The sequence below is a fragment of the Macaca fascicularis genome, chromosome 16 (assembly GCF_037993035.2).
Source record: "Macaca fascicularis isolate 582-1 chromosome 16, T2T-MFA8v1.1".
Taxonomy (NCBI): domain Eukaryota; kingdom Metazoa; phylum Chordata; class Mammalia; order Primates; family Cercopithecidae; genus Macaca; species Macaca fascicularis.
In genome coordinates, this window is record NC_088390.1 from 37,702,597 (window position 1) to 37,723,965 (window position 21,369).

Here is a 21,369-nt window from a genome sequence, read left to right on the forward strand (position 1 = left end):
TCTCCACTGCTCCACACAGCCTCTCATCCCACAAGCCCTCGGCGGCTGCACATAATGATCCTGGACAGATTACTGCCTTGTGCAGGCTCCTGTCCGATGTTACTCCTGACAGTTGGGGAGGAGGAGGAGCGAGAACACTGTGTGCCAGGATGCCAGGCCTCGGCCCTGAAGAAGGAGCTTATGAGAAAGAGGCAAGCAGGGAGGCAGCAGGTAGGACGTTGAGTATGGTCAGGAAAGGCTGTTTTGGCCAGAGAGTGGGTAAAGAATAAAGTCTGGAGTAGCAGGCAAGTGCACAGCCACCCTTTCCTGAAGCAAAAATTGGTGCCTAAATCCAAAGTGAAAATAGTCCCCCTGGCCGGGTGCGGTGGCTCATGCCTGTAATCCCAGCGCTTTGGGAGGCCGAAGTGAGCGGATCGCTTTAGGTCAGGAGACTGAGACAACCCTGGCCAACATGGTGAAACCCTGTCTCTACTAAAAATAAAAAAATTAGCTGGGTGTGGTGGCACATGCCTGTGATCCCAGCTACTCCGGAGGTTGAGGCATGAGAATTGCTTGAACCCAAGAGGCAGAGGTTGCAGTGAGCTGAGATCACGCCACTGCACTCCAGCCTGGCGACAGAGCCAGACTCCGTCTCAAACAAACAAAAAAAAAAAAAGAAAGGAAATAGTCCCCCTGGCTGCAGGGTCTCTGTGTGCCCGTACCCTGCTTTGTTTTTCTTCAGAGCACATATTATACATGTCACTCATTAATTTATTGTTTCATCACCTGACTTCTCCACTAAAATGTCAGCTCCACGAGAATCAATCAAGACTTGGTACTGATCAAGGCTGTGTCTACAACACCTAGAACAGAGCCTGGCACTAACTGTTCTTGAACGAATGAAGGAATTAATGAAGGAATGACTGATAGAATGAAGGAATGAATGAAAGAATGAATGAAGGATTGAAAGAACAAACGATCCCTTCACCTGTGATCATGTCAGCACCCACTGTTGTCAGCAAGCCTTTAGCAAAGCAGTTCCCAAACCGCTGCATCAGAATCACTGGGATCTTTAAAAACTGCCAACACCTGGCTTCCACCGTGACATTCAGATTAGGTTGCCATGGGGTATGTTATTGACAATTTTTTTTTTTTTTTTTTTTTTTTTTTGAGACGGAGTCTCGCTCTGTCGCCCCAGCTGGAGTGCAGTGGCGTGATCTCAGCTCACCGCAAGCTCCGCCTCCTGGGTTCACGCCATTCTCCTGCCTCAGCCTCCCGAGTAGCTGGGACTACAGGCGCTCACCACCACGCCCAGCTAATTTTTTTGTATTTTTAGTGGAGACGGGGTTTCACTGTGTTAGACAGGCTGGTCTCAATCTCCTGACCTCGTGATCCGCCACCTTGGCCTCCCAAAGTGCTGGGATTACAGGCGTGAGCCACCGCGCCTGGCCTGTTACTAACATTTTTTTAGGTTCAAGTGATTCCAATCGTTTTTTAAGTTCTTCAGGTGATCCTGATGTGCAGTGCAGTTTAGGAACCACTGCTTTAAAAGGTTGTCTACTCCTAAAAAAGGGCAGTCCACTCCTACAAAGCTTCCAGCTGAGTTAATGGCCAATCAGAGACATGGGCAGCGGCACCCTGGGTGGGACCTCTGTGCTGCCCAAGTCTGGGAGGAGGTGGGGGCGGTGAGGTGTATGGGGAGACAAGAGTTGTTTTCACTGTCTGGGTTTGCAGTTACCTGATGTTACCAAGAGTAGAGGAAAAGGAAGTTTTTCTCCTTGCCCTCACCCAATTCAAGTCAAAAGAAGACCTTGCTGGACTTCCTCCTCCCCTGCCACCTCCTCTTCTTGGATGACTGAATGAGTCAGAGGGGATGTTTGTTAGGGAGGAAACACTGGTTTTCTCACCATTTTCCCCCTTTCTCTGGGCTGGAATGAGTAAGAAAACCCATTGTTTATACATGCACACATTGACAAAAATAGAGCTTGGAGCTTCTGAAGACTCAACCTGGGCTCCAGAGTCAATAAGTCCAGGTCCTACTCCGTCTGCACAGCATCCAGCCAGATGTTATGAGAGAGCTCAGCCCCAGGGGCAGACTGGTGAAATCATCCCAGCCAATGGACAGTCACCAACACCGGAGTGTTTGCCAAGGGAAACACCTTGTTTCCACAGTCCAGGATCCTCTCCTGGGCTGGCACAGAGTTGCAGAATTGGAAGAGACCTAAAGATGCTGTCCAGCCAAGAGCTTTTCCAGGGGAGGAGTCTGAGGCCCAAAAAGTTAGGGAGAGCCCAGAACCCAGGCCTCCTGCATCTTCACTGGGTTTGGTGGGAAGAGGCAGAGGAAGGAGTGGTCAGAGAAGATGCCAGCTTAGTGCAGACCCCTAGACACATCCCCACTGGAGAGAGAGGGCTCTGGGATCCAGGAGTCACTCCCATTTTTTGTCTAAATAAAAAATTGGGGGCCAGGTGTGGTGGCTCACGCCTGTAATTCTAGCACTTTGGGAGGCCGAAGCGGGCAGATCACTTGAGGCCAGTTTGAGACTAGCCTGGTCAACATAGCAAAACCCCATCTCTACTAAAAATACAAAAAATTAGCTAAGTGTGGTGGCGTATGCCTGTAATCCCAGCTATTCAGGAGGCTGAGACACAAGAATCACCCGAACCCCAGGAGACAGAGGTTGCAGTGAGCCAAGATCGCATCACTACACTCAAGCCTGGGCGACAGAGGGAGACTCTGTCTTAAAAAAAAAAAAAAAAAAAAAAAATGGGAACGGGTCAAGAGGCCTCTGCAGTCTCAGAGTCCTGCCTACTTACTTGGTAGTCCCTTCCCTAAGCCACTGCTTAAGTCGTCAAATACTGAATTTATCACCTGGGATGAAAGCTGAGATTTAAGAGTTGTAGCTGAACTTCCTGAGTGTGGAGTCAAAGGACCTCTGAGAGAGAGGTGAGAGAGGATGAGTGCTTGTGGTAAAGTCCTAGCCAGCTGCCAGGGGGCCTTTTCCACACAGAGCCCCAGCTGGGCAGAAATAATGTCCTCTGGCGGGGAGTGGTGGCTCACACCTGTAATCCCAGCACTTTGGGAGGCCGAGGCAGGCGGATCACAAGGTCAGGAGTTCAAGGCCATCCTGACCAACATGGTGACACCTCATCTCTACTAAAAATACAGAAACTAGCCAGGCGTGGTGTCATACGCCTGTAGTCCCAGCTACTCAGGAGGCTGAGGCAGGAGAATCGCTTGAACCCGGGAGGCGGAGGTTGCAGTGAGCCGAGATCGTGCCCCTGTACTCCAGCCCAGGTGACAGAGTGAGACTGCGCCTCAAAAAAAAAAAAAAAAAAAAAAAAAGAATGTCCTCTGTGTGTGTGTTGACAGAATCAAGCCCTGCTAAGATGGACCAGGTTTGACTGATGCTCACGGTCCTGATTAATGACCGGTGTCCACCTTGGAGAGCACTAGACTGAGAGTCATGAGACCTGATTCTACCCCTGGCTCCACCACTAACTGTCTGTGCTACTTGTGAGGGGAGATGCCATTTCCCACCTCTGGGGCTCATTCCCCTGTCTTGGAAATGGTTATACTATACGAGTGATTTTAAACATTTTTAAAGCCATAGAACCCTTTATTTACATGGAGTCTCATGCAGAAGACAGCATGTACAGCAGACAGAAGTGGAGCTATTTTTGTGGTCCCCCTGAAGTACACCTTCCCTTTTGCGAAGTCTCCACAAAACCCTGAGGGTTCCAAGGAACTCAGTTTGAGAACAACTTGCCAGACTTTTTGTTTTAGCTCCAATACTATTTATGTCAGCTGTTGTTTGTTCACTTGGCTGATATTGGTTGGCATCAGTTGCTTGGCTAATGTTAACATTAGGTAATGTTCAGAAGGGTTCTTTTCTCAAAATAATGATCATGAAACCATATATATATTTAGCCAGTCGTTCCACATGGCCCCAAACATGTGCAGAATGTTGCTTCTTTACACCATCTAATGTTGAGCTAACTCTTGCATGGTGGCAGCAGAAAGAAAATAGACTTAGGCCAAGCATGGTGGCTCATACCTGTAATCCCAGCATTTTGGGAAGCTGAGGTGGGGGGATTGCTTGAGCCTAGGAGTTTGAGGCTGCAGTGAGCTATGATTGCGCCACTGCACTTCAGCCTAGGCAACAGAGCAAGGTCCTTTTTATGTATTTATTTATTTTTTAGACAGTCTCCCTCTGTCACCCACGTTAGAGTGCAGTGGCACAATCTTGGTTCACTGAAGCCTCTACCTCCTGGGTTCAAGTGATTCTCCTGCCTCAGCCTCCGGAGTATCTGGGATTACAAGCGCTCGCCACTACACCCGGCTAATTTTTGTATTTTTTTGTAGAGACAGAGTTTCGCCATGTTGGCCAGGCTGGTCTCGAATTCTTGACCTCAGGTGATATACCTGCCTCGGCCTCCCAAAGTGCTGGGATTACAGGTGTGAGTCACCGCGCCCGGCCTAACCCTGTCTCTTTAATAAAAAAAAAAAAAAAAAAAAAGGAACCTCACAGTAATGCTAAGAGACCAGGGTACCTAACTCAAGACCTTCCTTCCCCACATCCTCACAGGTGGTGCTGTGCTCAGAAGGCAGGATTATACTTCCTATTAACTCACTCTTAGCCCCCGTTTGAACCAAGGACAGAGTCCTAGCCTGTATTAGAGCCCTCAGATCCCGTATTCATCCCGTGTCTAATCCCACCCATCAGATACAGTCACCATCCCCACCTCACTCCCCACTGGACTATCACTGCTTCTCTGAACCCTGCTGGAAAGTGTTAGCCCTTACCTCAAAAGTCAGGGTCCTAAATTTTCCCTCGGGCTGCCTCTAATCCTCACCTCTGTTCCCCTCAGCCTCTTGCCATAATGATCATGAGTAATAGCTACTGTTTATTGGCTACCTGCTCTGTGCCAGGCTCTGTTCTATGTATTTTACTGGCCCTGATTATTTTGATCCTCACAATAGTTCTAAAACACATACTATTATTATCTCCAAGTTAAAGATGAGGCAATTGAAACACTGGGACTTAAACTTGCCTACGGTCATTTAGCAACAAGGTGGTAAAGCCAAGATATGGCCCTCGGCCCCAGCACCGATGCACAGAACCAGTGCATCAGACTGCAGCTCACTCATGCTGCTGGTAGTGACTAGGAACTACCATTTATTGAGCACCTGCAGCATCTCAGGCATTGCACTAGACACTTCGTCATTTCATTGAAACTTCACAACTGCAAGAGGAAGAGTCTTATTTCCATTTTCTAGAAGTGGAGACTAAGGCTCCAAAACATTGACTTCCCTTGGTAAGTGGAACCGGGCAGGCTTTGAACCCAGGAGTGTTCAATGCATCTGTGGCCTTCCTCTGTCATTCTACTTTTTTTTTTTTTTTTTTTTTTTGAGACAGAGTTTCGCTCTTTTTTTGCCCAGGCTGGAGTGCAATGGCGCGATCTCGGCTCACCGCAACCTCCGCCTCCCGGGTTCAAGCAATTCTCCTGCCTCAGCCTCCCGAGTAGCTGGGATTACAGGCGTGTGCCACCACCCCGGCTAATTTTGTATTTTTAGTAGAGACAGGGTTTCTCCATGTTGGTCAGGCTGGTCTTGAACTCCCGACCTCAGGTGATCCACCTGCCTCGGCCTCCCAAAGTGCTGGGATTACAAGCGTGAGCCACCGCACCCGGCCTGTCACTCTACTTTTAAGGACAAGTACCTGGAGACATTCCCCACTCCACTACCCTTGAGAAAAATAAAGAGGGACCTACTGACACAACCCATTCCACAGAGCTCTTGAGAATGTCGCTCAGGCTGCCCGTGGTGGGGACGTGGAGGGGGCTTGACAGGCCTGACTTTCTCCATTGACCTTCGCTGGGACACAGCCAGGACCACAGAAGGGATGATCACCCTTGGTTTCTGCTTTTCTTTCTTGGTTCTGGACGATCCTGTCATGTGACCCGCTTTCTGGAGCCCAATTATCCTTAGGAGCAACATTGGACTTGGAAGGGAAGAAGGGAAACCAAGATAGAGCCCCTGGACTCAGCCACATCCTAAAACCTTATGGAAGGCTGCTGAGTTAAGGTCTCAGGGTGGAGCTGGGAAGGCAGATAGAGTGGGCCCAGGGTGCATGGGCTCAATCACTTACCACACCTTTGAGGAGTGCCTAAAATTAAGTGTACCCACTGTGCTAGGGGGTACAACATCCCGTGAGGTACCATTCCCATTTTACAGATGAAAAGACATTGAGTCTTAGAGAAGTAACAGAACTTGTCCCAGGACATCTGGGAAATAAGACTCAATTCAAACCCAAGTCTGTTTGACTTCAAAGCCAGTGGTATGATACACCACGTAAGTACTTTTATTTATTTATTTTAAATAGAGACAGGGTCACCCAGGCACACTGGCTCACGCCTGTAACCCCAGCACTTTGGGAGGCTGAGGCGGGCAGATCACGAGGTCAGGAGTTCAAGACTAGCCTGGCCAATATTGTGAAACCCCGTCTCTGCTAAAAATACAAAAATTAGCTGGACATGGTGGCACGCACCTGTAGTCTCAGCTACTTGGGAGGCTGAGGCAGAAGAATCACTTGAACCTGGGAGGCAGAGGTTGCAGTGAGCCAAGATTGTGCCACTGCACTCCAGCCTGGACAACAGAATGAAATATAAATCTCAAAATAAATAAATAAACAAAGAGAGACAGGGTCTTGCTGTCAACCAGGCTGGAGTGCAGTGGTGCCATCATGGCTCACTGCAGACTCAAACCCCTGGGCTCAAGTGATCCTCCCTTCTCAGGCTCTCCAGTAGCTGGGACTACAGGCACGTGCCACCATATCTGGCTAATGTTTTTATTTCTAATTTTTTTGGTAGGGATGGGGTGTTGCTATGTTGTCCAAGCTGGCCTCAAATACCTAGCCTCAAGTAACCCTCCTGCTTTGGCCTCCCAAAGGCACTGGGATTACAGGTATGCGTCACCACATCCAACCAACATGTGTGTTCTTTATGATACACCACAGTGCTCCTGTGTGTTAGAGACTGTGGGAGCAGACACAAACAAGAGAAACAGACTGGCCTCTGCACATAGATTTCTGAACAGCAAGGCACACCTTGCGAGGAGAGGGCTGGGGCAGTGGAGTTTCTATCTTGGGCCACAGCTCTAGCTCCTCTCTCAGGTGGCTCTGGCCAGGAGGCCCTCCTTTAGTTAATGCTGTCCCATTTGGAAAGTCCCCAGCAGTTCTGGGAGCCGTAGGGGCTGCTTTGTCTCAGAGACAAGCCCTGGTAAACATAGGAGCCGCTGATAATTTACTGGCAGGAGAGACTGAGGAGAAGGAATTTGACAGCAAAAAGGCAGAGAAGTGGGCAAAGCTGCTGCGTGTGAGCATGTGTGTGTGGGTGGGTGCATGTGTGGGTGTGGGTGCGTGTCTAGGGTGGTGCAGGACCAAAGCACCCAGATGCCCTAGTGATCTTGCCCGTACCAAAGTGCCGGTGCCACTTTGTTGGCCCGTGAAGACTCAGGGAAGGCAAGGGTGGCTTTGAGCCAGACAGGAGGATAAATCTCTCCCCTCACTCAAGTTATATAGTTCAACAGGAGGTCGAAGGGCAACCACATTTGCAATATTTGCCGCTTTACATTCATCTCATTTTTGCCTTTTTAAAGTCCAGGGCATGGTTAAGAGTGATGGGGGGATGGCGAGTATATTTTTAAACATTTAATTTTTTGTAGAGACAAGGTGTCGCTATGTTGCCCAGGCTGGTCTCAAACTCCTGGCCTCAAAGATCCTCCGCCTCGGCCACTTTGTCCGAGCCACTGTGCCCAGCCTGAGGGCACATGTTTAACATAAATAATATTTACTAGCATTCAACTAGGAAGGGTCCTCTCTTTTTTTTCTTTTTTTTGGTTCTTTAGTTCTCGTTGCCGCTTGGTTCTTTGTGTTCCTGGGCTGGTTATGGAGATGGTTCCGACTTCACATGAAAAGGCTGGGAAAGTTGTGGGTAGGACTCAGGATGAAAGTCAGCCGAGGCGCCCCCGGACTCATTAGGGGGTGGAGACGGCGGCTGGCCGTGTGGGGTGGCGTGCGCCGTGTGAGCCGGGGAGCGCCGGCTAGAATCTCGCAGTGCGGTGACAACAAACCGTGAGGGTGGTGCGGAACGGGAAGGAGACTACAGCGCCTACCTGGTAGTGGCGCGAGCTCACACGCCGCCTCCTGGAGTCCTGGCCCGGGCCGCACGGAGCCAGGCTGGCCCAGACGAGCTCCACCTCCGGAGGCGGGGCCTGCCGCGCGGCCATTGGTCGGTGCCCCGGAGCCACCTGCCCCTACCTTTAGGGGCGGGGTTACCTGGGCCCCGCCCCGCGGCTCGGGTTCCCGGGCCCTGTCCCCGTCCTCCGCCCCCGCCCCGCCCCGCCCCGGCGCGAGGCCCCGCCCCTGAGTCCCGGGGCCCGGGCGCCTCGTGATGTCACCGCAGCTTTGATACAAAGAGCCCTTCGGCCCACGCGGGTCTCCCGGCAACAGGCGCGGGCGGGGGCGGGGGCGGGGGCGGGGGCGGGGCCGCGCCTTCCACTGGTGCCCAGGAGTGCGAGCGGCGGCGGCGCGGCCGGAATTGTTCCTGCGCTTCGGGGCTGCCCGCCGCGTCCCCGAGCGCCGCCGACCCGCGCCTGCTGGCTTCCGCGCCTCTGCCTGGGACCGGCCCGCGGATGCGCACCCCGCCGGCTCTCGGGAGCCAGGTAAGCGGCGGCCCCGGGGCTGGCGCTCGCGGGGCTCTGGCGGCGCGCACCTGGCTCGGTCCGGCCCGCGGCCCCGGGTTCCGGGCCCCGGGAAGTTGGCGGAGTGCGGACTTGGCCTGAGAGGTCGGGTTACCTGAGCCGTCTCGCTCGGCCGCGGGTAGAAGCCGCTGCCAGGTGCGCGGGTGGCGGCTCCTTCCCCAGCGCGCTTTCAGGAAGTGCTTCTGGTGGGCTGGAAAGGGGGCTCGTTTGCTGGGGCGCCTCCGTGGGAACCCGACCGCGCGCCCCACCTCGGTCCGCAGCGCCCCTGCCCTCCTGCCCTTGCGGGACCGGCGTGGTCCCCAACGCCGTACCCTTGGCCGGGTCCCCGAGGGGGCGGAGCGCCGCGAAGTTTTTCTGTAGCTCTTGGCGGCTGCACAGAGCCTGTTTTCTGGCTTCCCCCGTCCCTCTGGGCGGGTGGAGTGGGGGAGTCCTCGGGGCCAGCCCAGGTCGTGGTGGGGGACAGGGCCTTGCCTCTCTCTAGCCGAGAAGCTGCCGTGGCGGGAGGTGTGTTGTGGCCCTCGAGGCGGCCGGTCTCCCCCGGTGGTGGGAGCTGTTGGCACAGCCACTTCTCTGTGCGGGCGACAAGTGTCTCCGAGGTCCTGGCGGCGCAGTCTCTGGAGAGCGTGTCTGTGCTGTGGGAAACCGGGTTCCGACACAGCCCCGGACCCCACTCCTCGCCCGTGCTAACTCCAGTGCCTCCTCTTTCCCTTTCCCCTCACCCTGCTCTCCCACGGAGGACTGGAAGTGACAACTCACTCCCCCGAGGGCCATGTCAGTTTTCCTTGACTGACTGATTTATACCTTCCTTCTCAAAGCGATGTGAGAGGTCTGGGTCCTGTCTCTGCACTTAGCCTCCATCAGGTCTTGAAGTGGCAGCACCCTGGGCTGGTTCCTGGTGATCCACCAAATCTCTGTCCTGCCCTCCCAGAGCAGGCGGCAGGTGGCAGTGGCTTGGGCTCCTGGGACGCTGAAAAGCAGTGGGGCAGGCACATTCCTTGGAACATCCCCAGGTCCTGCCCCAGCTGAAAGGTGGTTACAGTAGTTGCTGAGATGGGAAAAAGGAGACCCAAAGGGGTCGGAGGCAGTACTAATTGTGTGCCAGTAGACCTCTGCAATAGGAGCTCTCACACTCCCCCTCCCATATCCTCCCCCTACCAACTAGCCTACCTTGATGGGGTGCCTGAGTCGCGCTGCCTTTGATTGGGGTCTCCCCCAGGTGCTGGCACCCTGGCACTGGCCCAAACCTTACCCTCCTTTCTGGCTTTCGGGGACTGTTGATTATGTGCCCAGGGAACATTACGTACGAGACATTTCCCTGCCCTCAAGGTGTTTGCAAGCTCAGGGAGTCTGAATACTGGGTCTGCTCTGGGCCAGCCCCCCTCTTCTAAGTTGATTGCAAATTGCCTGCAGTTGTCTTTGAGGTCCCTGTGACTTCACAGGGGAGAGTGTGGCCTGCCGGGGCGAGGGAAGCCGCTTGCGTTCTTCACTGTAGGAGGCAGCACCGCTTGGACAAACGGGTAGTGAACAGCTTCGGAATTTGAGGGGGGGCCTGGACTTCGGTGAAGGGGGTGGAGTAAATGACTAAGGCCAGTAGAAGAGATAAGACTGGGCCGGAGGCGAGGGACGGAACTAGCCAGGCCAGGTAAGCCTGCTGGAAGGCATGACCTTTGCCCTAAGGGAGGTCTGTAGGAGAGACTGCCTGGAGCCTGCCCTTGGGAGGGACTTTCAGCCAAGTGAGGGAGGAAAAGCAGAAGAAATTAGAGGGACCGTTGGGTTCTAAGCCACCTCCTTCGGGGTTCCAGGGGCAGTTTGCACTTGGAAGACTGTGGGCTGCAGCTTGAGACACTCCACTGGCCCCCACTCTCCCTCCCGACCATCTGCGCCCCTCCTAAAGCATGCTGGAGCCTTCCTCGCCACTTCTCCTGGTAGGCAGGCTGCTTCAGACCCAAGGTTTTCTCTTTGGCGGTTCACCTGGGGCCCTCATAACTTCCTCTTTCATCCGCACCCTCAGGTGTCTGGCAGTCCCCGCTCTGGGCAGCCTGTTATGCTGAGATTTTCCACAACTGATTCTGTTCTGAGGGGCCTTCGCAATGTCACTTTATATGTTTTAGGTATGGGTAAGGAGGGGGTGAAGGGGGCAGGAGAGGCTCCCAATGAAATAGCGGGTGAGCAGTTCCCAGAAGGCAGGCGTATCTGAACGGGAAAGGGCGTGCTGTCTCCTGGCACAGGGCTCATTGTGTTTGAAAGGGAAGGTTGTTTTTTTTTTTTCAATTGAGACAGGGTCTTGCTTTACGGCCCAGGCTGGAGTGAAGTGGTGTGATCAGGGCTCACTGCAGCCTCCCACCCTCCCAGGCACAAGCGATCTTCTCACCTCAGTCTCAGCTGGAACTACAGATGTGTGCCACCCTGCATCTGGCTAATTTTTGTTTTTGTAGACATGGGGTTTTGCCATGTTGTCCAGGCTGGTCTTAAACTCCTGGGCTCAAGGGATACGCCTGCCTCAGCCTCCCAAAGTGCTGGGACTACAGGCATGAGCCCCCACACCCAGCCGAAGCATCTTTATCTGGTCGTGCCTGCTGCCTGGTGTTAGCAGTGGAACACAGTGCCCTGGCCTTGCCAGGCGTACGGAACCCCTGGGGCTGGACTCTGTTTTCCTCTGGGTCAGCTCTGCTGGCTCTTGACTCAGGAACTGGGCACTTATGGCATCAAACACTGGCCTCGAAAATCAATGCCCAGTTACTTTGCCTCAGGTCTCGTGGCTGGATTATTGGGTGGTCCTGTCTATACCAGTTAGACACCAGAAAACAGGCATGCTGATTTGGCAGGCCCACCTGGTGCCTTCCTGGATGTTGTATGATCTTTGCCCCTGAATGGTACCACAGTCTTCCTCATGAGGAGGCGTTTCAGGACCCGGAGGCTTCTCCATCTCTGTTTGCTCAGCCCCTAGCATGTTGCCTAGTACAGGGCAAGTGGTACTGAATTCATTCACCAGATACTTGGTTGTCTACTCTGTGCCAGATTCTGTGCTGGGCACTGGAGATACAGCAGTGAACAAAACAGATGAGAGCCCCTGCCTTCAAGGAGCTCGCAGGATGGTAGTGAGACAGGTAGACCAGTAAAACACGGAGCATGGGAGTTGGCAGGAGGGAAAGCAGGGTAGGGGAGGGAGTGCTGGGTTTCAGAGTCAGATGGGGAAGTTCTCACTGAGAAGGTGACATCCCAACAAAAGAGGTACAGGCAGAGAAAAGAGGAACTGCAAGGGCCCTGAGGTGGGACCGTGGCTGGCATGCTATGTTCACAGAACTACGAGACGGGATGTGATTGGAGAGCAAGCCAGGGCTGGGGGGACAGAGGACAAGCTCAGAGAGATGGGGGACCACCCAATGCCGTGACAACCCAGAATCCCAGGAGGAGGAGAAGGGGGGACTGACAGTACAAGTGAGACTAGAAATCCACAGGCATGAGCTGCCTTCCATTGCTCTGCCCTCCTCAGAACCTCCGCATCAAGGGGATTTGGGCCTTGAGGCATTTCTGGAGGACAGGCATCTGTGGCCACGGCTGCCACGGACTTCCCTGCCTCAGCTTGAGTTGGGTCAGATGAGCCTGTCCATTGAACGTGGAAACACTTCCTGCCAGACTATGCTGTTGCCACCCCATGAATCAAACCAGCAAAGGGCACACCGGCGATGTGCATATAGCCACGTCTCCGACAGCTGCCTGTGCCTGCCTGCTGTTCCCACGGGTCAGCTCCTGTCGGGTAGGGATAGGTCCTGCTCTCAAGGCCCATAAAGCAGCCAGCAGCCTGCCTGTGTTTTCCACATTCTGGCCCGTGCCACCCAGGCTGTCTCCTCATCTCTTTTCTGATCCTCAAGAGCTCCCTGGCCTCCCTCTCCACTCCCTCTGCCTGTGGGCACGCAGCAGCACGGTTCTGTGGGGTCCTACGGACCCCAGGGAGTCACTCCCACATTTGAGCAGCGACTTTGGGTTTAATCTGTCCAGTTTAGGGTCCCAGATCATATATGCGTGTGTGCACACACGTGTGTGTTTGCGTGTCAGGCAGCATTCACATGGGGCATCCTGTTTACCCCCCTGCTGTGGGGTGGCTGAGGGTTGGGGTGCCCTCTGAGTTTTTGGTGGGTGGGGCTTCAGCAGGGTGTCTTGGCTACCTCTCTTGGCCAACACGTGTTCTCCTGGGAGGATTTGCAGCTTTGGGCCTGACCATGGTTCCAAGCAGCATGGTCTGGAGCCCACACTGGGTGGCAGGCTGCAGAGAAGGTGCCCCCAAAAGCCTGGACAGCACCCTTATCTGCTTTCATTTGGAGGGATTTTCTCATTTTCTCATGCCGAGTGTCTGACTACACATAGCAGTCCTTCCCCAAGTGTTTGCGGCCTCATCATAATACTGTTAAGTGAATGGAATTTGTCATTGGCCAGTTTCTGTGGACCCCATTCAAGGCTGAGTGGATGCTGGGGGCGCCCAGCTGGCCTTGCTCAGAGGGGTCCCGAGTGTCTTGGTGCTTCAGAAGCTGAGCCCCCCTCAAGAGCATTGATGACCAAGAGCTCAGATTCTCAGAACCCTCTTGAGCACCCAGAAAGCCTGGGTGGTTGCTTCTTCACTTTGTCCCATGACCTGGAAAGGAGATGAGACGGGGAGGAGGACACAGGCAACCAGAAAGATGTGCAGCCTACAAAGGTCGTATGAAGGTCAGAGGGGTGGCTGTTGTGGCCCAGAGCTGTGGGGTCTGGGTGACCTCCAGCCCAGATCCGCCTGGCAGGCCAGTGCTAGTCATGCCAGCATTTCCAAACCCACTTCTTGACTTCCCTTAAGAAATGGGAAGTTTTCCAAATGTTGGTCACATTTTTAATTGATTTAACCTGCTTCATCTTCCCAGACAAGTGGGTTCTTTCCCAACAACGTAAACATTAATTCAGATGCAAACAAAGCTCTGTAGAAGTTATTAATATCCGTGGCTCTGCTCATGGGAGCCTTTCTCTTTTGAGGGACCAGAAAGAGGAAGGCCTAAACAGAACTGGAGTGTGGGAGAGTGGGCGGGCCCTCTCTCTTCAGTCATCTGCGGTCACCCCCACCTTCCTCTGCGCTCTGTAAGCCTGACACCATGAAAAGGGAACCCACATTTCAAATAGCCGCTGCTGCTCCAGTGAACTTGGGGTAAGGGAGCTGAGGGATGTCTGCCCTCTGCACCAGACCAGACTCAAGTCTCTCTCCTAGAATAGGAGCGAGAATAGTAGCAAGTCCCTGCCCCCTGCTCCCAGGTTTTCCTGGAAGAAATGCCTACCTAAGACACAGGCACCTTCATGCCACACTCTGTCACCCAATGCCTGTTTCCTTAAGGTGAAAAAATGGGTGCCAGAAAACTTCTGGGTCTAGATTCCGGCTCTGTTGCTCGCTAGCTGTGGAACTTTGGACAAGCGACCTCACCCTTCTGATTTCACTCTCCCTGGCCTCCTTCTCCACACCCTCTGCCTGTGGGCAGGCAGCAGCACGGTTCTGTGGGGTCCTACGGACCCCAGGGAGTCACTCCCACATTTGGGCAGCAGCTTTGGGTTTAGTCTGTCCAGTTTAGGGCCCCAGATCATATATGCGTGTGTGCACACACGTGTGTGTTTGCGTGTCAGGCAGCATTCAGATGGGGCTTCCTGTTCATCCACCCCCCTGCTGTGGGATGGCTGAGGGTTGGGGTGCCCAACCTGTAGAATGGGGTTGATAATAGCACCTGCCTCGCAGGGTGGTGGTGAAAATAAAATGAGCCATGGTGATTTAAAATGCCCAGTGTAGGTTTTGGCCCTTACTTAGTTGGCACTCATGGACGGTTAGATGGTTAGAGACGCAGACCAGTTTGGTACCAAAATGCCGTCAGAGTCAGGCTGTCTCTGGGTTCAAATCCTGGCTCTGCCCCTTGCTATTTGTGGAATCTTAGACAAGTTATTTAACTTTTCTGTGCCTCAGCTTCCCCACCTGTAAAATGAGGATGAGGGTGGTACCACCCTCACAGGGTTTGTGGTAAGGCTCAAATATGTAAATGTATGAAAAGCACTTAAAACTGTGCTTTGGGGGGAGCTGTTATTCTTAGTTCCTGCAGGCTTCAGCTGGTTTGATTGTTGTGACTGATAACCTTCACATCTAACAGAATGTCTTGCCGGGGAGCGTCATGGCCCAAACAGGAAGGTGGCAGGGGAAGAACTCCATTACTCAAGAGCCTTTGCAAGAGAAGCAAAACTCTGCTTCCTCAGCTTCTGTGCGTTTTTACATCTTTTTTTTTCCATTTTAATTTTTTTTAAAAAAAAGTAGGAATGAGGTGTTACTATGTTACCTAGGCTGATCTCGAATTCCTACCCTCAGGTGATCCTCCCACCTTGGCTCCCCGAAGTGCTGGGATTACAGGCGTGAGCCACTGCACCCAGCCAGCTTCTGTGTTTTTAACAAACCTGCTCGGGCTCTGCAGATGCAGATTCCGGGTCTGGGGTGAAGTGACTGGTATCTGCGTGGCAATCTGTGAATGAGATGTCAAGCAGCATCCGAGGTGACAGCCTTCTTCCCAGGTTCAGTGAGGGAGGCTGTACCTCGCCTGTCCTTCCACAGGCTGCTCAGGCTGCCAGGCTGTGGCTGGCCTGCCAAGGGGAGGATGGCCATCCACACCTCAGCCCACCTGCCCTTCGCCTCCAGCCAGGGCCTGCCTGTCCATCCACCTGTGCCTAGCTGGGAAAGCTGGCTTGGAGCAGTGCTGCCTGTCTGCCATTGCCAGCCTGCAGCATCTGGCTTATTAAAATGCTGAGGCGCTGGCCGGCCACACGCCCCAGGAGATTTGGAGAAAGACCAGACAAAAAGGTGCGGGCTGTGCCACCGCCCGGCCACACTGGGTGACTGCCCTTAGTAGTCAACCAAGGAGCAAACCTGCCTGCTCATCCAGCTTGGCTACCCAGAGGTCTGTAGCTCCACTCAGGCGAAGCTGGCTGGCCTGGCCTAGCCTGGCTGGTTGGGTGGGTAGGACAGCCTCCGCCTGACTGATTCTTTTTTTTTTTTTTTTGAGACAGAGTTTCGCATTTCTGCCCACCTTGAGTGCAGTGGTACAATCTTGGCTCACTGTAGCCTCAACCTCCTGGGCTCAAGTGATCCTCCCACCTCAGCTGCCTGAGTAGCTGGGTTCATCAACACTCCTTGCTATTTATTTATTCATTTGGTGGAGATGAGGTCTCACTATGTTGCCCACGCTGGTCTCGAACTTCTAGGTGCAAGCAATCCATGTTGGCCAGGATGCTCTCGATCTCCTGACCTCGTGATCTGCCCGCCTTGGCCTCCCAAAGTGCTGGAATTACAGGCATGAGCCACCGTGCCTGACTCGTCTGACTAATGTTAGGCAACCTTGAATTGATGACCTCCTGGTGAAATGAGGGTTCTTGTTGACAAGGCAGGTCTGGCCAACACATTTTTGTATGATTATCTGCACGATTTCATCAGTTGTTAGCAAAGAAGGATTTTATAGCAGCAGGTGTGTGCTCATGTGCTTGTGTGGAGTTGTTGACTGCCCTTCACTGCACACACAGTCTGCGGAACTGTGACTGAATCCCTGTTCCCCACTCACACTCGCATGGTATTTTCGATTCTAAGGCACATTCTTTTTTTCCTTTCCTTTTTTTTCCATTTAACATCTTAAATTGGAATGTGTCACACATTCGTGGATTATTATAATTTGACAGCGCCTTTTTCTCGGCATAGTTGAAATAACGGTGCATTGTAAATTCAGAGGTGTCTCAGATTTAATGAAACAGAAACTAGGTAACCTCTGGGGAACTTACATAATTTGTCCAGTTCCTTCAGGGAAGCAGATGGCACCTTGTAGTGGTGGCAGATTATATGAGGGGACGCTGATGCGATTCAAGGGGACAAGCTTGGATTGGGCTTAGATTCCAGCTTTATGGCTCGCCAGCTGTGTGGCCTTGGCAAAGTTGAGAGACCTCTCTGAGCCTCACCCCATATGAATCGTGGCTCCACAGTTGTCATGGTTGTGTGCAAGGCAACTTTCCCTGTTTCTCTTGCTGGGCATCATCTAAGGTCTGCCCAATTCCATCTGGGTTCAGAGGGAAAATGAGGGCAGGGAGTGGGTCACTGGCCTTCCCAAGGGAGCAGAGGGAAACTGGTGTTCTTGACTCAGTTTATAATCCTTGGACATCACTCTTTCTTCTTCCCTCGTCCTTCTCCCACTTTGCCTGCGTTTTCATTTTCACATGTGTTTCCTTTTAGCAATTTTCTTTCAAATCTCTCCTCTCCCTTTCTGTAAAGTCTTCCCACATGTAGCCTCTTTGAAGCTGCCTGTGGTGGGAAAGGGGAGGAGGGCTCTGCCCGATGGCCTGGATGGCACAGACCTCAGAAACCCAGTGTGCCGTGGTCCCTGCAAGCTTCAGCTCAAGTCCAAGTTCTGGTACCATCAGCGTTGCTAACTGCTGTTCCCATGGCCGCAGGGTCAGCCTGAGTCCACTCCAGTGCATGGCGTTGTCCATGGGGTGCTGGATGTCACATCGCTGAGAGCATTTGATATTGTCTGTACCCTCCTTGCTGCGTTAAAATCAGACCTGGTTCAAATCACAGCCTTGCAGCCTTTCATGAATTACTTAACCTCCTTGAACCTGTGTATTCTCATCTAAACAGTGGCTGATGCACAGAAATACCTGGCACATGATAGGTGCTTCGCAGATGCATGCTTTCCTTGTTCTCAAATGTTTAAGACCTCTTTTTGGCCAGGCACCATGGTACTTTGGAAGGCCAACGCGGGCAGATCACCTGAGGTCAAGAGTTCGAGACCAGCCTGACCAACACGGTGAAACCCCATCTCTACTGAAAATACAAAAATCAGCCCGGCGTGGTGGCAGGTGCCTGTAATCCCAGCTGCCCGGGAGGCTGAGGCAGGAGAATCGCTGGAACTCAGAAGGTGGAGGCTGCAGTGAACCAAGATCGTGTCACTGCGCTCCAGCCTGGGTGACAGAGCAATACTCCATCTCAAAAAAAAAAAAAAAAAAAAGAGAAAAAATACTATTTTGTGCTTCTTTAGGTGCTAAGGATCTCGGGGAGTGCCAGCCAATGGCACTGCTCCTGAGACAGAGGCGTTCTGGGCAGGGGGCAGTGGCAAAGGCACAGGGGCCTGTGTGAGCAGGATGTGTCAGGGCCCCCATCCTTCAGGATGGCTGGGCTGCAGTGGGGTGGGGCAGGATGGAGAGAGAGGAGGAAGAGTGGTGGGATGGGCACCCAGTCGGCACGGCACCTGCAGGGGTGCAGGTGACAAGGCTGCACAGGGTCTGGCTGGAGCAGTGCAGAGGGTTAGGTGTGGGCTACTCATGGAAGTCGGGGCTGAGTTGGGGAGGCACTGGGAGATAGCCACATGGGGATGTCTAGGTGACAGTGGCCCCCAAGCAGGGGCTGTGCATGAACTGCTGGCTGGAGGGAGGCTTTAAGAGCAGGTGATGGTTTTAAACCTTGTTTTCCTCAGAGATCTTCTCTCTGCCCCTCTCCCTCTTGAGATTCTAGTGAAAGGCAGTAGCCCGACCTCCTCAATTTTGCCTGCAGTGTCAGAGATTCGAAGCACCACCTCTTTGATGAGGTGGTGCTTATGCCCCACATGCATAAAAAGCAGCATGTGCTGAGGCATGGAGGTGAGTAAAGGTGCCCAGAAGCCTGGGGTACTAGGAAAGGGGAGAGGCAGAGCACGTCCTGAGGCTGAGACCTGCTGGAAGGGGCTTTGCGAGCTGCTCTCAGGAGCTGGGCCTGGTTCTGTGGGCAGTGGGGAGCCCATAAGCTCTTAGAGGGGGTTCCCAGTGGACTCCCTGGGCGGGAGGGTCTCTACCCTGTGAGCCCCAGACCTAATGCCCTCTCACCTGTCCCCACTGCAGGAAAGCCTGCCCTGGCCGGAGGCCCTAAGCTGAGCTCTGGCCAGCTATGCTTGAGTGACACACCCCAATCCCCCATGCAAGACAGAAGCTTCTGGAACACAAAACTTGGGTAGCTGGGTCTAGCAAAGGCCACAGGACAAAGAGGGACACCTGAACTGAGCTTTCTGGGAAGACCATGGGGGCTCTGTGCTGATGGGAGGTACCAGAAGATGGGCAGGGAGGAGGAGAGGGTTATAAAACCCGAGGGCTCTGGCAGGAGGCCCTGCAGGGTTGGGAGGAGGAGAGTCACCCTGCTGATCCTGACCTGCCCGCTCCAGAAGGGCAGGTCACATGGAGCCTTGGCCTATTGGCTGTGGGTAAACATCAGCAGCCTGCCGGCTGTCCAAGTCCTGAGGGTTCTGTGGCGGAGGAGGAGTTGGGTGGGAGCCCACCCTGACTTTGGACCATGGATCGGCTCCATCCAGGCATACTCTCCTTGAGTTGGAGAGTGGCCTCTCTCTAGAAAGTTCCATGTCACCTCTTCGGAGGGCACTCCCCTGAAAAAGGAGCCTGACCTACTTGGTGGACTCTACGAGGGGAAAGAGCTGGCCTGAGCCACTGCTTTCCCTCCCAAACCTTCACTTTGAGTGAAGTATTTTTATCATCACTCCTCTTATCATGATGGTAAAGTATGGAGCCCCCAAAACAAGCCCCACAGACTCTTGGCTGTGTGAGTAATTAAACCCTCTCTTCAAACACCCACATCTTGAAAAGCTATAATTTGTAGCAAAAAATAACTGCCCATTCCAAGAACCAGGAGAGCCCTTTATACACACCCCATTCAACTGCAGCCCGTTACTTCGCTTTTGACACTTGAGTTGCTGGGACCTCTGGTCCGTGCTTTCCTCAGGGGAACCAGAGGCGCAGTGGCTGCATGGGAACTGGAGCTTCCAGAAGGCATTTGGAAAATCTTTTCTGAGAATTTAGATGGGACGACTGAAATTAGGGAACTCCTGATTTGGGTTTGCATGGCCCCAACTTTTTGTGTGACTCCAAAGGGGAATAAAGAGAAAAACTGTAGGGCACTTCAGGGGAAAGTGGATGAGACTCTCTGGACACCATTTCCCCACCTTTCTTTTTCTTTTTCTTTTTTTTAAGATGGAGTCTCGCTCTGTCACCAAGCTGGAGTGCAGTGGCACAATCTCAGCTCACTGCAACCTCCTACTCCCTGATTCAAGCGATTCCCCTGCTTCAGCCTCCCGAGTAGCTGGGATTACAGGCACGTGCCACCGTGTCCAGCTAATTTTTGTATTTTTTAGTAGAGATGGGGTTTCACCATGTTGGCCAGGATGGTCTCGATCTCCTGACTGCGTGACCCACCCGCCTCGGCCTCCCAAAGTGCTGGGGTTACAGGCGTGAGCCACCGTGCCCGGCCACGTTTCCCCATCTATAAGGAGGGAAATGATAATTACTTGCAGGGAGTTTACCGTTTCTGTAAAGCACAGAGCAGACTGGCCACGTGGTAGGCGCCCTAGTATGTCAACTTTGTTCTCTTTCTCTGAGCTGTGACTTTACCAGCTGTTTGTAGACAGGAGATCTTTGTGGCTTCAGGTAGGTAATGGGGGACTGAAAGCTAACAGGAAATACCTCCCCTGACCTACAGCTTCTCTTTGAGCTGGCACGCCTGGAATTCTTGGGGCTGGCTGCTGGGTTTGTTTTCCAGATGTGGAAGCAATTTAAGTTCTGTTTTCATAATCCCCAACAGTTTGCCTCTGAAGTCCACATTCTCATTTGAAAATCAAGGCTGTTGGCTCTGTTTGCAGGGCCCAGGGTAGGCTAGATAGCCTCTTCAGACCCCTTTTGTTTAGGAAATGGACTTACCGGGGCACTCAGATCTGGGACCCAGGGCTTGGTTGGGACAATCATACCCCATCAAGGACTTGGTTAAAAGGTGAGTTCACTTTCTCTGTGGGTTTTCCTTGGAGATGATTCACGGAGCTAAATTCAGCTGCAACTTGGTTACAACCCAGCTCTAGACTGCTGTGGAGTGGCGGGGGTGGGGCCCGGGTTTGGGCCATGTCACAGGCCAGCTGGCGTCCCTCTGAGCAGGGTGCCCACGTGTCCCAGGGGCAGTAGCAGTCCTCCTTCCCACACTGACCACAGCAGAGAGAGGAAAATGCTCCAGATGTCAAGTAGCCAGAAATACTGTCTGGCACGGAGAAACTGGTAATACCGTGTTCAGTTACTGAGTGCTGCTGGTCACAGAGGCAGCCTGACCCAGGGTAAAAGGCTCCTTGTGTGAGGGCCTGTGACTCCAGGGCTAACTGCTGATTTCTTCTCTTGTAAACCAGTTGCTGTGTAGGTAAAACACCTTTTACATTTGTTTTATAACTACACTAAATACAGTTTTGGGCAACAGAAATTGCCTTTGCAATTCTAACGTCTCTGAACTGTGCATATGCTTCTCTAAAATTAAAATAGAATACTTATACTACTGAGAGAACACACAAGAAAATGGACCTGGTCAGGCACGGTGGCTCATACCTGTAATCCCAGCATTTTGGGAGGCCGAGGCAGGAGGATCACAAGGTCAGGAGATCGAGACCGTCCTGGCCAACATGGTGAAACCGCATCTCTACTAAAAATACAAAAATTAGCTGGATGTGATGGTGTGCGCCTGTAGTCCCAGCTACTCAGGAGGCTGAGGCAGGAGAATCACTTGAACCCGGGAGGCGGAGGTTGCAGTGTGC

At 53.0% G+C, this 21,369-nt stretch overlaps 1 protein-coding gene across 2 annotated transcripts in view; it reads left to right on the top strand.

Moving 5' to 3' along the window:
* RAB11FIP4 (RAB11 family interacting protein 4) overlaps nucleotides 1–21,369 on the top strand; it is a 150,610-nt gene that overhangs the window by 91,517 nt on the left and 37,724 nt on the right. The window contains exon 1 of one of the 2 annotated variants that reach the window (XM_005583365.5): nucleotides 8,537–8,701. The exons of the other annotated variant lie outside the window; for it this stretch is intronic. Within the exon in view, the coding sequence (XP_005583422.1) occupies nucleotides 8,672–8,701 (30 nt within the window). The 5' untranslated portion in view covers nucleotides 8,537–8,671. Of the gene's footprint in view, nucleotides 1–8,536; nucleotides 8,702–21,369 lie in introns of those variants that run through there. 2 annotated transcript variants of the gene reach the window in all.